Raw genomic sequence first — 17,083 nt, 5'->3', positions numbered from 1 at the left:
TGTGTGCTTTGAAAAGTCTGAAAAGAGCACAGAACTGCCAGGCATTCCTGCTGTCATGGGCAGTTGATAAGAACCAGGTGAAGAGTTAATGACTCTACTTGAGTTTCAAGAAAAAACAGTCTCAGGCACAATTAGGAGAAGAGTCTTAAAGGCACAATTTGAAGAAGAGTCTTAAACACATAAACAAATTCTTTGACTACCTCCTACCGGCATTATCCTGTGGCTAGAAGTCCCCAAGAAATGTTATACTGTCCTGAAAATATCATTTTCCAACTCCCAGCATTTTCTAAGAGAAATTCTCCAAGTATGATTATAATCTTTATTGGAATGGAAATATTCAATCACACATCATGGGAAATGCAGTTGATTTATTTTCTCCTTGGCATAATGATTGTTTTTATCTTAGCCTGTTTATAAAATTTCCTCTTTTTATTTAAATCGCTTAAGAATGCAAACTGTACACAGTAGCTTGATGATCTTCTAGCAAGGCTGCTGGAAAAAAAAACAACCCAAAATTCTGAGAAAGTGAAAGTGTTAGTTGCTCAGTCATGTCCCACTCTGGGACCCCATGGACTGTAGCCCACCAGGCTCTTCTGTCCATGGGATTCTCCAGGCAAGAATACTGGAGTGGGTTGTCATTCCCATCTCCAGGATATCTTCCCAACCCACGTTCCCTGCATTGCAAGCAGATTCTTTACCTCCTGAGTCACCAGGGAAGCCCAAAATTCTGAGAGTATAAATTAAACTCAACTTCCTAAGGAAGCATCATGCTTTACTGAGATCTCCTGAATGCTCAGCGTGTGTACAGTTTTTGCAGAAACAAATGAAAAGCCTTTTTGGCCATCAATCTAAAAAAGTCGAATGGACCAGTTGCAATGAGGACAAAATTTTATCTACACAAAACCAAAACATCCACTAAAGAAGCCCCTGAGCCACTCTCCTGAGTTGAAAGTGTGACTGGACACAGTCAATGGAAATGCAATTCTTTAGTCCCAGACGTGGCAGAAAAACAAGACGACCAGTCTGGAGAAGGGAATGGCAACCCACTCCAGTATTCTTGCCAGGAGAACCCCATGGACAGAGGAGCCTGGCGGACTACAGTCCATGGGGTCACAAAAGAGTCAGACATGACTTAGCGGCTAAACAATAACAACTCTATAGCACAGGGAACTATATTCAATATTCTGTGACAAACCATAATGGAAAAGAATATTAAAAAAGAATAATGTATACATGTATGTATCTGAATCACTTTATTGTACAGCAGAAATTAACACAACACTATAAATCAACTATATTTCAATGACATTTTAAAAAAGATTAAAAAAAGAAGATGCCCAATGGTATGTTACCCTCCTTCTCTCCCCTCCCCTATCCACTTATTTGAGTGCCCTCACCACAATGTCTCTACTGACTTAGAGGAAGCTCGCAGAAGCTCAAACTGACCTGAACAGCCCTCATTTCAGGGTTAGTGATACTGTCCGCCAGAGAGGATGCCCACCCTCTGGACTCTTATTCCAGGACAAAGAAAAAAGGTACAGAGTCCTTGAGTCTTCACGCTGTCTTTCCTCCCTCCCTTCTCTCTTTTTAGTGGAGTTTCTAAGACAGTCACATCCAAGCATCCCAGAGCACCTGGAGAGGTCCTCAGGGGTTCATTCTACAGAAGGGGAAACTGAGGCTCAGAGAGGGTAGATGACTTTCCTGAGAGCACACAGCTAATTCATGGCAAAACCAGGACTAGGACACCTGGACCCCACACCACCGCTTTGGTCCTTTCTCTTGGGGCTGATCTTTCTTCTGCCGTCATCAGGGCAGGCAGGGTGAGGAAGCAGCCTCTGCTTTCTTTCTAAGAAGAAAACTGGCGGCCCAACAGAGTGGTATTCTTGGTGGAAGCTCTCCTGACCACTCCAGGAATGACAAAACCCAACCCTGGACAGACACAGTCCAACCCCAGCTCATCCCAAGGAAGCATTTACGCCTCTGTGAATTCAGGATCAAACAGTTAAAGGCACATCATGTGGATATTCGGTTAAGAACCACCTGCAGACACAGATAAGTCCATTACCTAAGTGACCAGTTAGTACCAGTGCTCAAACCCTGATCGGGAATCAGGAATCATTTAGAAACAAGTGGTCCAGTGGACAGGGGCTGACGAACAGCAGAAGAATGACCGACAGGCAAGAGGTGCTTCCACGACCAACATGTGGGAACCGGGACTGACTGGGGAGCCCTCTGGATCGCACGGAGGATGAGGCCACCAAGCTGGCTGTGAGAGGGGGAGTGACCCTGCAACTGCGCCTTTCAGGAGGAAGAGGAAAATCATTAACCTTTCTGCTCAGTCCTCTGACTGTGATTATCCAGTTTGTGAGGAAACGCTATTTTTAACATCAATTTGAAAAATACTTTTTACAATTGCAGCACAACTGAACCTATGTTTTAAAGGATAGACTTAAGACTCTGATTTAACATGAGTTTTTACTTTTCAGAAAGGGTCCACTGTGTTACCTTTGGCTTGATGCGTAAGGGGCCTTCTGTGTATAGGTGTGGCCAGGACTGATGGTCCTAGCTGGGAGGAAAGGCCCGTTCAGGCAACATACAGGACAAAGACATCCAGGGGCCCACCAGTATCCCCTCACCTCTTCTTGCTGCCCAGAACAACGATGTGATGGCTGTGGCAGAGGCAGCTATTTTGTAACTTTGAGGCAACTCTGAGGAGGGAAGCCAAAATCCAAGGACTGCACAACAGACCTGCATTGCTTCCTCCAGACTTTTTTTTAATTAGAGGAAAACACTTTGCTGACAAAAGGTCCATGTAGTCAAAGCTGTGGTTTTCCAATAGTCATGTATGAATATAAGAGTTGGACCATAAGGAAGGTCCAAAGAATCGATGCTTTCAAATTGTGGTGCTGGAGAAGACTCTTGAGAGTAGCTTGGAGGAGATCAATCCAGTCAATTCTAAAGGAAATCAACCCTGAATATTCATTGGAAGGACTGATGCTGAAGCTGAATTTCCAATACTTTGGCCACCTGATGCGAAGAGCTGACTCATTGGAAAAGACCCTGATGCTGGGAAAGATTGAGGGCAAGAGGAAAAGGGGGCGACAGAGGATGAGATGGTTAGATGGCATCACTGACTCAGTGGACATGAGTGTGAGCAAGCTCCAGGAGACAGTGAAGGGCAGGGAAGCTTGGTGTGCTGCAGTCCGTGGGGTCACAGAGTCAAACATGACTTAGCAACTGATCAACAACAGAGGAAAGGAAAACCATACTTAAGTCATTATTTTTCTCTATTACTGGTGGTCAAATACATTTCCAATTGAAATACAAAACGCATGTATACACCCTCACTCACCAAGAGGCCCCAACACTGAAGGAGGAGGCAGGAATCGCCAAATATTTAAAGAGAAAGGGAACAACAATAAAAGGTTATTGATCCCAACTGCACCAAGAAAAATTCTAACTCAGAGATCGCAATTAAAATAATGGAGAGAAAAACATCCCAAACCAAATTACCGGTTTCACTGACAAGAGAGGTGCTTTGTTGTGACCCAGAGGACTGATTTGAGAGCTACAAATTGAACAAAGGCTTCAGGCAAGTATTTTAGAAAAATCATTCTTAAAGAAATGTAGCCTCTGGGCAAAACTGAAAATGGCAGCAGAGAGAGAACACATTCTCTGGTTTTCGGAATGCAGAAGCTTCCGGGAGGGAATGCAGATCACTAGAGCATTAATCTCATTATTACTAATGGTTCTTAATAACTAAGGGGCAATGCTGGGTCTCCAGTTGGCTGAAATGATCAGAAATTGCTCACTGAGGTTATACGAATAACTAAATATAATTTGACACTAAATTACCATCCCAGACATAGAGCTTTCTGCACAGTCTCTTATTGCAAAGAAAAAACTAAGCCAGAACATCAATAAATAGAATAATCCAATTAAGTATCTTTCCATTTGGGAACTATTTAGAATTGAGAGCTTAACAATGAGCTAGGACAGAACAATTCAAATAAAAAAAAAAATCAGGGCTTTTATTGTAAGACAATTTTTGTGTTATTTTGTTTATAAAATAAGTGTTTAATTAATCTGAATGGCTTTGTAGTGATCTTCATCTTTGCACATTGCTCCTAGATGTAAGGCCTAATTTCCCATAAATAGATTTGTAAGTTATTAATAATATTTAATACAGGCACCTTTTTCTATGCTCAGAGTATGCTTATAAACATACTCCCCTTTTTTTTTTGTTTGGCTTTTACTATATGTAATAGTCACCTATGACATCTGCCTGCAGATACAGACAGACATGGGAGGAAGTTTGCCCAGCAGAGGAGTTGGGGCCACCTCATGGATCCAATGAAAGCACTCGGAGCTGTGAGCTCCAGACAGTAGGTACATGACACGTTTGTTGAATGAATGAATGACCTCAGCTTTACCAGAGAAGGTATTTTCCAAGCATGCAGGTAAATAAAGCCTGGGCTAGTTCCTCCAGGCTGAATTTCCATAGGGAAAATAGTGGCATGTCTAGCCCTCAAGTCAAGGTGCAATCAAATTCTGCTTCCCAGATTTACAGGATCCTGTGACACGTTCTTTGGTAAACCTGTGATTCTTACTATTAAAGCATGGACAGCCTTCTCTAACATACAGGAATGGGACTGACTGCCCACCCCGGGTGCTCAAGACAAAGAGGAAGGACAGTTAAGCCATACTTACTGCTGGTGGAGGACACGTGGCTGTAGTCGGACCTGAAACACAAAACCTCAGCGTTAGGAGGAGTAGACGTGACTGCTCTCTATCCAAGTGATCGCTCCAAGCTAGAATCTTAAAACAGTCAGTCGTAGCATTTAACTGGTAAAGAAATGCCACAAATTCAAAAGTGTCATGCTGTGGACTGTTTTGTACAGAATCAAGTTATGTCTGAATTTGAAAGCACAACTAGAAAGACATTCTAGAAACCCAGGGTCCCTCATATAGGCTCTGTGAGTCTCCCACATGGGAGACCAGATGGGTTCCGAACCATCTACATTTACTGGCAAAGTTTTGAATGGAAGCTTATGTGTCTGGGGAGAAGGCTAGTGTTTTCAACAGATTCTCAAAGGGCTTCACAGCTCCCCACCCACACCCTGCCCCCTGAAGGTTAAACCGCTGCAAAAGGTTAAACCCTTCAAAGATCAGTTCCTCCCCTTGGGGAAATGCTTCTTTGCTGATGTAAGCAGAGGCGAAGTGGACCCCCGGTGAGTGAGAGGGGACCCTGGCTGGGAGGGCCCCCATATTCAAGGTCTGGCTGACTATCAGGAAACAGTCAGGCACAATGGTGGTTGATTTCAGTTCCATCTGGGAAGAAATCCTGCTGATACTAGAGTAACAGGATGTGGGCTACGATCGGCAAAGGGAAAAGGCAGGGTTAGGGCCAGGGTGAAATAACCCATCAGCTTCTACACAGAGAATCAGCTGCTGGCATCAGGCCTCTGTGAGAACGGGAATCTGGCCAAGAACTTGCCTGCTTAATCTCTACTAAGTTTCTGCTCTATTTGTGTGGCTCTTAAGCCGTCCCTCTCGGGCAACTTCCATGGTATAGAAGCTATTGGTTTTCTCCCCGCAGGGTCCCCAAGTCATTCTCAGTAGGCAACTAATCTCTCAGGCACTGAGGGGCTTATTCTGCCAAGGTGGTAGTTAGGGGACATAGTTATGCAAATAGAGCAGTTAATTATGTTTAATTTTATAGGTACACACTCCCTGTATTTACTAAGCCTCATGTGGCCTTTCTTGAATCATCTTTTATTCCATTGACTTTCTTACCACATTAAAAAGGCATATACAAAAAAAATTTTTTAAGAGCATAAAAAGCATACTGTCTCATTAGTTAAAACAACCTATATCTCTCACACAAAATGATGGGCTGACTTACTGGTAGAGGGACAAAATGGAAGCAAGACAGCGAGTGATTTTCTCTTTTCAAATGAAATATTGTGTGCGTGCTAAATTGTGTCCAACTCTTTGTGACCCTATGGACTGTAGCCCACCAGGCTCCTCTGTCCATGGGATTCTCCAGGTAAGAATACTGGAGTGGGTTGCCATGCCCTTCTCCAGGGTATCTTCCCAACCCAGGAATTGAACTCATGTCTCTTATGTTTCCTGCATTGGCAGGCAGGTTCTTTACCACTAGCGCCAATTGGGCTGGCCAAAACATTTGTTCGGGTTTTTTCAGAACGCTATCATGGAAAAACTCGAATGAATTCTTGGGCCAACTTGTACTTTAACTGTCACAGAATCAATGAATTTTAAAACTGGAAAGAATAACAACTACTAACACCTGCATATCCCTCGATAGATTACAAACTGCATCCACCGAAATCTCATCCAATTTTTCATACCACAGATTTGGAAACTAAGGTGATAACATATGTAAGGTGACCAGGAAGTGAGGAATGATATGATAAAGGCTTGAACTAGGGTGGTGGCAAGGAAGGAGTTAGAAGGCAGAATGGAGTGGAGAGTCCGGAGACACACGCTAGCTCAAGGAACAGTGAGAGGAGAAGGGGAGAAAGAGGAGTCAGGGATCAGGAACATTATGAAATGCAGGATTTGTAAGTCAGTGCATTAAATTTCTTCTGGAACCAGGCAGGGCATAAATAAACTTTAGGATGATACTTAGAAATGTAACTACATGTAAATGCAATGAATAATCAACCAGCATCCACTTGGTAGATGCAATAGCAAAACAATTCCATGACAATGTGATCATCTTAAGATGGCCAGGCTTCAGAGAAACTGCATGACAAGTCCAATAAAACATTCTATAAGAATGTGCAATCGTATTGATTTTTACCATTAAAATTTTGTCACTATTTTCAGCTAGGGTTTTCCAAATGCTCTCGAAGCATATGGGTTTCACATATGCATTCATTTTAAAAGATTTGCATATGGATGGATACGTATGTAGAATAAAATTTACATTTGAAGCATTTTCCAAGAATCTTAAAGTGCAGAGGGGGAATTTTAGGGCAGGTGCTAGCAGAATGGATGCCTCTGCCTTGAATCTCTCCATATTTCTTGTGATGAAAAGCACTGCCCCAATCAAGCGTGCCAAATGGTCAGTCTTCGGTCACTCTTGCTCTGCTCAAACTCCTCCCTCATCCAGCGGCCAATCTTTGCAAAGCACAAATCTGATGAAGTTCAAGCTGGACATAAGCCCCTCTTTCTATGACTGATGGCCTCTGCTCAGCTCTGCAGTCTCATCCATCACTCCAATTTCTACCCCTGTCCACCATCAAAACAGAAATCAAACAGAAAGAAAAGTCACTTACAACCTCACATTGCTTTCCAGCCTCTGGTCCTGGTGATGTCATTTGTACCCAGTTGCCATAATGACAGAGATACAATTTTAAACTACTCTTTTCACTAACTCTATCATAAAATGCTGCCACATAGTTCCTGTAATTATATAGATACAGTGATATTCTATAATTTAGTCAACCATGTCCCTTTTGTTGGCTATATGACTGTTTCTGATTGTTCACTTTTGCAAAGCACACGGAGATGAGATATTTATCAATATATTTAATTTCCTTAGAAAAATTATCATGATGGGGAATAGGAACTGAGTTGAGGTATGAAGACTTTTATAGTTCTTAAAAGACATTCCAAATAACCCTGGAAGGTTATTTACTAGAAATATGGACAGTGGAAGACAAACTTTAAGCTTGAAACAATTTTATGCATAAATATGGTCAAACAATTTTGGATACTGACTCTGGTTCTCTGGAGGGGTGTGTACTCCCAGGTGTTTTAGGTAAGAGGAAGCAAGTGGTAGGGTACCTGTCTTGGGGATCTTATTTATTGGTCTCACATCTTAAGATGGGAGAAGAATTTATAAGAATTTATCTAGCTGGCTCTGCATAAGATATTCAGCTCTCCCAGAATGAAGCATGCCAGGTGAATCCACAAATTTTAGGATGAAAAATTTATGGACACATGATACAGATAAGCAGGATAATACAAAGATTATATATATTCACATACCTGGCACATATAGTAGACACATTTTCAAACATTACATTTATTTAGTAATGTAATACTAAACAGAAAGTGATATGTGGTCCCTTGACTGGACTTTAATCACAATTATACATAGAGGTGTTAAATAGAAAGAGGTCGGCACTTAAGATGGTTTGTCAATAGCCTACTGGCCAATTTTTATATTCATTTAAAATGGATACCTTCCTAAATTCTCTTTTCCAGAGAAATCTTGGGGTAAGAATTGATCTCGACATTTCAGTGAAATTGATCTTGACATTTTGGTAAATCAGCTCAATGCCCCATGGACCTCAACTGTGAACTCTCGGTCTACTGAATTAGATGCCAGAGTAATTTAGAGCTATCGAGCTCCACCTTGAACACAAAGATAATAGAGTATCTAATAGATCGTCTTTTCTTCTATGCAAGATTTCCCCCCTACTGTTCTTTAAACGTCTTGTTTAAAAATCTACTCTACCTATTTTTTCCCACCCACCGGTTTATAAACGCTAGACCTGTGAATTGTTGGTTATCTCTGAAATCACAGTGATGCATCTGTTGGAGGTCACCCAAAGATAAAGGACATAATATGACCCTATGTTTTCAGAAGCTCAGTGACAGCTGACATTACTGCCATTAACGCCAGGCCAAACTTCTGAATGAAAATAATCCATCAGCTATTGTCATATTTGAAAGAGTGGCTTAAAGGCCAAGTCTGGGAGACAGCGCTAAAGAAACACCCATTGGAAAACATTCATCTTAGTCTTTTGTTTTGGTTTACAAAACTCTGCTTGTCTCTCTGTTCAAGAGATTCTGTTTCTTATGATAGTGGATTACAGTCAGTAGCTGACTTGCCAATCTTTTTCTAACAGAAAGTACATGGAAGCACAAAGCAGGTTTTCAAGTGGATCTAGAGAATGCAAGTTTCAAAATGACGTCAATTACCCAAGAATGCTAGTTTGCTTTTAGTCTTAGCCCATGTTGAGGGGTCAGACTGCAAAGGTATTGATAGCAATCCAAGCAAAAGAAAGTATTTGAACAGAAAATAAGAATCAATTACAGACCAGTTGCTCCTTGAAAGACACCTTTACCAGGTGGAAAGTGTGCTGGAGGCCTGGGTTTCAATATAACCCATTAACTAGTCATGCACCTCCAAACTTTCATTTCTTCATCTTTAAAATAAAAATAATTATCATATTGAGGCATGTGCCATAGGCTTTCAGACGTTCTGAACAATGACCAAATTTTTAAGGCATTTAAAAGCATCAGAACCTCTACTGTGGACACAGAACATATGGTTTTGAGGGCACCAGGAGATGTACCTTTTTATTATATGAAACTCTAAGTACTTCCTTGGTGGCACAGTGGATAAGAGTCTGTCTGCCAATGCAGGGGACACAGGTTTGATCCCTGGTCCGGGAAGATTCCACATACCATGGAGCAACTAAGCACGTGTGCCACAACTGAGTCTGTGCCCTAGAGTCTGAGAGCTGGAACTACCGAAGCCCACTCACCCTAGAGCCTGTGCAACAAGAGAAGCCACCACAATGAGAAGCCCACGTATTGCAATGAACAGTAACCCCCACTTGCTGTGACTAGAGAAAGCCTGTGCAAAAACAATGAAGACCCAGCACAGCCAAAAATAAAAATAAATAAAATAAACTTAAAAAAAAAAAGCATTAAAAAAAAACTCTAAGGGGCTTCCCTCATGGTCCAGTGGTTAAGAATCAGCCTTGCAATGCCAGGGACACCGGTTCAATCCCTGGTCCGGGAAGATTCCACATGCCCGGAGGGCCACAGCTACTGAGCCTGAGTACTGCAACTACTAAAGTCCATGCACCTTAGAGCCTGTGCTATGCAATAAGAGAAGCCACTGCAATGAGAAACCTGAGCACCACAACTAGGCCTGCAGCAACTAGAGAAAGCCTGGACACAGCAATGAAGACCCAGCGCAGCCTATATATATGTTTGTGTGTTTTTTTTAACCCTCAAGTTTACCATTTGGAGTATTTTTCATACTGGGGGTTTACTTATGCCAGGCACCATTCTAGGGACATTAAGTGTATAGTGTTAATTGCTCAGTCATGTCCGACTCTCTGCAACCCCATGGACTGTAGCCCGCCAGGTTCCTCTGTCCATGGAATTTAAGTGTATAGCCTCATTTAATCCTCATAACCATCCTATGAGGGGAGTACTATTATGTCACCCACAGTTTACAGACGGGAAAGCTGAGGGCAGAGAGAGCTTAAGCAACTGGTTCAAGGTTCCACAATTCCTAAGTGGAGGAACCAGCATTTAAACCGCAGCTGGTCTTTATCTTTCTGGCTTACTTCACTCTGTATAATGGGCTCCAGTTTCATCCATCTCATTAGAACTGATTCAAATGAATTCTTTTTAATGGCTGAGTAATATTCCATGGTGTATATGTACCACAGCTTCCTTATCCATTCGTCTGCTGATGGGCATCTAGGTTGCTTCCATGTCCTGGCTATTATAAACAGTGCTGTGATGAACACTGGGGTGCACGTGTCTCTTTCAGATCTGGTTTCCTCGGTGTTATGCCCAGAATGGGATTGCTGGTCATATCGCAGTTCTATTTCCAGTTTTTAAGAAATCTCCACACTGTTCCCATAGCGGCTGTACTAGTTTGCATTCCCACCAACAGTGTAAGAGGGTTCCCTTTTCTCCACACCCTCTCCAGCATTTTTAGAAAGATGGTAACAATAAACCCTATATGCAAAACAGAAAGAGAGACACAGAATGTACAGAACAGACTTTTGGACTCTGTGGGAGAAGGCGAGGGTGGGATGTTTCGAGAGAACAGCATCAAACATGTATATTATCAAGGGTGAAACAGATCACCAGCCCAGGTTGGATGCATGAGACAAGTGCTCGGGGCTGGTGCACTGATGACCCAGAGGGATCGGGATGGGGAGGGAGGTGGGAGGGGATCGGGATGGGGAACACATGTAAATCCATGGCTGATTCATGTCAATGTATGGCAAAAACCACTACAATATTGTAAAGTAATTAGCCTCCAACTAATAAAAATAAATGGAAAAAAAAAGAGAAACAAAAAAACCCGCAGCTGGCTGGCTCTTTTGACTGTAATGCTCAAAGGGATGAGCACAGTCCACCCCCTGGCAGTGGGACCCACAGAGGTTCTTAGCGGCATTTCAGATGCGCTGCTGAAAGGATCAGTCATCAGCTCAAGCAATAGCCCCAGAATGCCTTGCTCCTCTGTTCTGCTCACACCAGCCTAGCAACAGTCCCCCCACCAACCTTGATGATCCCAGCTACCCACTATCTCTCTCTGCCTGCCCCTAGGCAGGTGGACCCTGCTGCAGGAGAGACAGACTGGTACTTTCCGATGTAATCACTAATCTCAGCTGGCTTCCCACTCATCTTTGCCTGAACAACCATGTCAGGTCTCCATTCTCCTGGGGGCTGCATCTGGACTCAGTGGAAACCCATGTTCCCTTCTCTCCCACTGACTGCAACAGGGATGTCCCCCCTCTGTCCATAAGCCAATCTGTCCAGCTGGTCCAAGGTCCATCTGCCCCCCTCCACCTTTTTAGAAAGCTGACATTACAGATATACATCTTTCTCCTACACAGTTAGCCTCCCTCATTTACAGAATCCTTTCTATGAGCATTTACTGCCCGATTATTGCTTATGTTGAAGACTCCTTCCCTCATCCCATTCCCCGCTCCCAGATACTGCCTCTCCTCACTCCTCCCATTCCCAGCTACCTCCTCTCCCTCACGCCGACCTGGCTTTTGCACCCACTTCTCCTCCATCAACTACTACTCCTCCTCCTCTTCATCATCTCTGTTTACAAAGAAGAGATTTCCAGACTTCTCTCGTGGTTAAGAATCCATCTGCCAATGCAGGGGATATAGGTTTGATCCCTGGTCCAGGAAGATTCCACATGGAGCAGAGCAACTAAGCTCATGGGCTGCAACTACTGAAACCCGAGGCCAGGAGCCTGTGCTCCATAGCAAGAGAAGCCACCACGGGGAGAAGCCTGCATACAGTAACTAGAGAGCAGCCTCCGACTCGTGGCAACTAGAGAAAGCCCACGTGGAGCAATGGCGACCCAGCACAGCCAAAAATGTAAAAAAAGAAGACACTTCACCTTCCTCCTGATTCATTCCTCATAGCATAACTTGCCTCTTTCCTTTTTTTTTTCCCTTGGCTGCCAGGATACCACCTTCTTTTTTTCACTCTATGCCTCTTTTTTCTCAGACTCTTTTATCAGCTCATCCTCCTTTACCTGACATTTAAATATTGTAGTTTTGCAAGGTTGGCCTTCAATAGCACCTGCTTCCCAGAGCTGTTGCATGATTAAATGAGTCAATGAAATAGGGATGCTGGGAAAGATTGAGGGCAGAAGGAGAAGAGGGCATCAGAAGATGAGAGGACTGGATGGCATCACCAATGCAATGGACATGAACTTGGGCAAACTCTGGGAGATGGTGAGGGACAAGGAGGCCTGGCATGCTGCAGTCCACAGGGTCGCCAAGAGTCAGACATAATGGGTGACTGTGGGCGACTGAACAACAACAATGAAACTTCCCAGGTAGCCCTAGTGGTAAAGAACCTACCTGCAATGCAGGAGACATAAGAGACATGGGTTCAATCCCTGGGTCGGGAAGATCCCCTGAAGAAGGAAGTGGCAACCCACACCAGTATTCTTCTCTGGAGAATCCCACGGACAAGAGAAGCCTGGTGGGCTACAGCCCATGTAGTCACAGAGAGTCGGACACACTTGAAGCGACTTAGCACGCAGCACAAGCCTTAGAATGGTACCTGGCACATAGGAAATGCCAGGCATGTGTCTGCTATGACCTTTAGTTGATTTAATCCACTCTGAAGGCTTTAATTGCCGTTTTCAGGCTGGCAGTTCCCAAATGCAATGCCATCCTGCAGTCCTCCTCTCTAGGTAGATTACCTGACTGCTGACTCACTATCTTTCCTTGGATGTCTCCCAATACTTCAAACACAGCATGTTGAAGAGGAAACTTCTCATACCCTGCCCAAACTTGGTTTGGAGGGGATCAAGGGCTACTCTGAGACTCTGATGAAAAATAGTGTCTTCTCATAAAACCACACAAAGCCCATCATTTTGCTTACAGCTCAAAGCAATTCACGCATCCCAAATTAAGACTCCTTGCCTTAGAAGATGTGTCACTTAAGCTGACTCCTAAGAGTAGAGTTTCACCTGGCGGACAGGCGTGCCAGGTGGAGAAGGGCCCAGCAGGCAAAGAGGGCAGCTTGACACAGGCGGGGGAACTGGAGAAAATCCAGCTGATGTGGTCGGATGCAGGGTGCAAGGATGGGCCTTCCAAGTGACAAGGCCAGAGAGCGGGGGTTGGGGGGTACTGCACAACACTGGGGCTTGTGGGCCATGCTAAAGTCTTTGTACTTTGTAGACAACAGAACCACTAAAAGCTTGCAAGGCAGAGAGACATGATCAGATTTGCGTTTTAAAAATATGCTGCACTAAGTCGCTTCAGTCGTGTCCGACCCTTTGCAACCGCGTGGACTGTAGCCCACCAGGCTCCTCTGTCCACGGGATTCTCCAGGCAAGAACACTGGAGTGGATTGCCATGCCCTCCTCCAGGGGATCTTCTTGACCCAGGGATCAAACCCGGTCTCTTACGTCTCCTGCATTGGCAAGTGGGTTCTTTACCATAGCGCCACCTGGGAAGCAAACACATACTGAATGCTTTCTACATATTTTCCACACAGTCTCCACAGGCAGCTATATGAAGCTGGATAGGGTAAGAGGGGGCAAGCGCTAGAAAAGCAGGGAAACTATGGACAGTTTTTTAAATAAGTAAACTCAACTTTAAAGGATATATGAGTAAGTGGCAAATACTAGATTAATAGAAATAGCCTAAACTATTTCATTTAAATGTATGCCACTTTAGCTTTAAGAATGCTACGGAAGTAATAAGAATTCTTCAAACAATTCTGTCCGATTAACGTACACATTATGACAGAGGCAGAGTGGTGGCAGAATGCTCAGCGAACCCCTCCCAGGAGCCCTGACAGCTGTCATGCTGTCCCTTGGGATGGGGGGGGCGGGGTTGAGGGGGGTGTGTGTGACACACAGGTCAGGGCTTCCTCTGCACTTCTTCAAGACAGCCCTTGCAAAAAAGACCTGTTTTACGTGAGTTCCGCAAATTGAAAACCAATGGACCAGCTTATGCTTTATTTAACCCAGCTGAAAATGAGCTGGTTAATTTTGCTTTGTTCTTCTACTCATGGTCTAGCTAACTAAAGACAGGGAAGCGGGAAGCCAAGAATCTCTGATTAAAGGGATAAATGTCACATATACAGAGTGTGGGAGGAAGCACAGGAGTTCAGTATTTGGAATCAGGTTGCAACGCTGGAAGGTAATTGGGTTCTGTAGTGAACCCTCAGTGATCACAAGTGAGGGTAACAAGGTAAGCACATTGCACAGTAAATGCTTTGGGGCAGTGAAGTCCCAGAGGCGGGCTAGAGTGGGTGGAGGCTGCAAGGAAGGGTTGGGTGGGCGGGCAGGAGGGGCTGCCTAGGGAGACTCTCCCGGGGTCAGGTCAGACCCTGGGTCCATTCTGGACCTGGACTCTCTGTCCTCCCAGGGTTGCCAAATCCTGAGATTATTCTGAATTGCCCCCCTCCCCCTCAACCTTCCAGGAACGAGGCTTTCTGTGCCCTGGGCAGCTCCTGTCCTCCCCCCCCCCCCACCCCGCTCCCCCCGGGGTTACCGCTGATAGGAAAAGACACCCTTTCCTTCTGGGTCGGTACGCGCATCCGGGATGTACCGCTGACTCTGCACCGGGAAGTCCTCTAGAGATAGGGACTGGGCGGGAGCCTTTACAATGACCTCCGTCCCCTAAAAGACATTCAGTCTTTTGTCCCGCTCAGGAAAACAGTGTTGGTGGGAGAGGGTTAATTACATGAGTCTCCAAAGGTTTGGGCTAATTGAGTCAGCTGAAGCGAAGAGGATATTAAAAAAATAATGATGATAAACAGGGTTAGATCTTAGCACTATCCTCACCCCACCTGTGCTCAAGGCTAGTGCTTCCAGCTGGCACAGGTGCGCACAGAGGCGAGGAAGTTTCGGCTGGGCAGCGGAGGGGTTGGGGAGACAGGGCGTCTCGCCAAGCACAATCAAGCCATAAAATGAGAAACGCCATCCTCTTAGACGACTTCTGAAAGACTTCTAGGTCTCACGTGTCCTACCCTCTTTACTTCTCATCCCCAAGCCCCCGTCCCGGACTCCAGGGGGCTCCGGAGTTACAGGAAGAAAGTCCTCGCGGAAGGTAGAAACAAGTGCAAGAGCATCCCTAGTCTGAGGAGGATACAGGGGGACTCTGCATTTGCCGTGCACGCTGCATCATCTCAGTGATAGCGAAGGGCAGGAGAGGCTGGGGCGGTGTGGGGTTACTCTGAACCTAGACTCCTTCCACTTTCCTGCCCCTCAGGGAGGGGACCGCCCTGACCCGGGCAGCCACGAAGCACGCCGTTCTATTCTCAGGGCCGGCCCAGATGGGCTCACCACAGCCCCTCCGGCTTCCCCGAGGGACCCGGCGGCAGGAGCAGCCCCAGTGGCCCGAGGCCAGCCCAAGCGGCTCCGGCGCGCGGTCCAGGAAGGTCCCCGGCCGGGAAGAGCCACCGCGCAACTCGAAGAGTGCCCTCCTCGCCCACTGCCCGGCCCGGTCCGCGCGGCTCACCCTCCAGTCTCGGCGCCCGAGTCCACACAGTCATCCTCCTCGCCGCCACCCGCCTTGGGGTCCATGGTGCGCTCCCCGCCGCGCTCCGCTCGCTAGCGCCGGCGTGACCCGGGCGGCTCAGTTCAACCCGGCCCGGCGCGAGCTGGCGGGGCTCCCTCGGAGAGTCTGGCGGCCGGGGCTCCGGCAAACAACTCCGGCACCGCCCCGCGCCGCGCCCTCTTCTGGCCGCGCCCAGACGGGCCCCCGGGGGCTGCTCGCGTTCCGCCCTTCGCCTATCTGCCGAGAGAGCGTGTGCGCGCGCCAGAGGGTGTGTGCACGGAGCGTGTGCGCGCGGGTGTGTGCACGCGAGTCGGGGGTACGTGCGTACGCAAGAGGGCGTGTGCACGTGGTGTGAGCGCGCGCGCGGGTCTGTGCGGAGTCTGTGCGCACGCAAGAAAGTATGTGCTTGTGAGCGAGCGTAGGTGCGCGCGCGAGAGGGTGTGTGCAGCGGGTGTGAGCATGTGCGCGAGCTCGCATGAGCCCGCATGTTGCGTGCCCGTGTGTGGTGTGAGGGCAGGAGTGGGTGAGGTCTGTGCGGTCTCGTGCACTTGTGGTTTGCTGTGGGTGGGTGGGTGAGGCATGCAGTACTGGTCGTTGTACACTTTTGGGTGTTTGCTGGGCGCGTGTTCCCGTCTGTGCTTTGTGACCGCTTATCAAGACCAGTGCCACATATTCTTACGTATAATCTCATTAAATTCACAACAAGCTATAGGGCAGATATCAACAGTCCAGTCTTACAGATAAGTAAATCAAAGCTCAAAGAGGTTAAATAACTTGTCTTAAAAAAGAAGAAAGTAGAAATGAGTGCCTCGCGAGTGAGCCGGGTGAGTGGGTGAGCCGGGTGAGTGGGCTCCCCTGGGCCCACAGTCCCGGAATTCAGACTCCTAGGGATCGCCGGGAGGTTCCTGAGCCGCGGCGGCGTTGCAATTCCCACGGAGAAACACCAGGGCGCACGGTGGAAGCGAGGAGGAACCTGTTTTACTTCTAGAGCATCTAGGTGTTTTCTCACAGTTCCCTCAGAATTGCCAACACTGAATTCATTATCACCCTTTTTAGCACAGGTCTGAGTGGCTTCCCACCGCCAACTTGCCAGTTTACCACTGGTGTCACGTCATTCTTTTGTGTGTTAGTCGCTCAGTCGTGTCCAACTCTTTGCAAACCCATGGACTGTAGCCCACCAGCCTCCTCTGTCCGTGGAATCCTCCAGGCAAGAATACTGGGTTGCCATTCCCTTCTCCAGGGTATCTTTCCAATCGAGGGATTGAACAGCGTTTCCTGCATTGCAGGCAGATGCTTTACCATCT

General features: G+C 46.2%; 1 protein-coding gene across 1 annotated transcript in view; it reads right to left on the bottom strand.

Annotated features, from left to right (window-relative positions):
- Window positions 1-16,016, bottom strand: part of FAM124A (family with sequence similarity 124 member A) — a 111,682-nt gene extending 95,666 nt beyond the window's left edge. Inside the window, exons 1-2 of the mRNA XM_043478161.1 lie at window positions 15,741-16,016; window positions 4,711-4,742 (exon numbers count right to left, since the gene is read on the bottom strand). Coding sequence (XP_043334096.1) covers window positions 4,711-4,742; window positions 15,741-15,805 — 97 coding nt within the window. The 5' untranslated portion in view covers window positions 15,806-16,016. The remainder of the gene's footprint in view (window positions 1-4,710; window positions 4,743-15,740) is intronic.
- Between the last annotated feature and the right edge of the window lie 1,067 nt (window positions 16,017-17,083).

This window comes from Cervus canadensis, chromosome 9 (genome assembly GCF_019320065.1).
Source record: "Cervus canadensis isolate Bull #8, Minnesota chromosome 9, ASM1932006v1, whole genome shotgun sequence".
NCBI lineage: Eukaryota > Metazoa > Chordata > Mammalia > Artiodactyla > Cervidae > Cervus > Cervus canadensis.
Note: the sequence above shows the minus strand (reverse complement) of the source record. Positions and strands in the feature narration are given on the sequence as shown.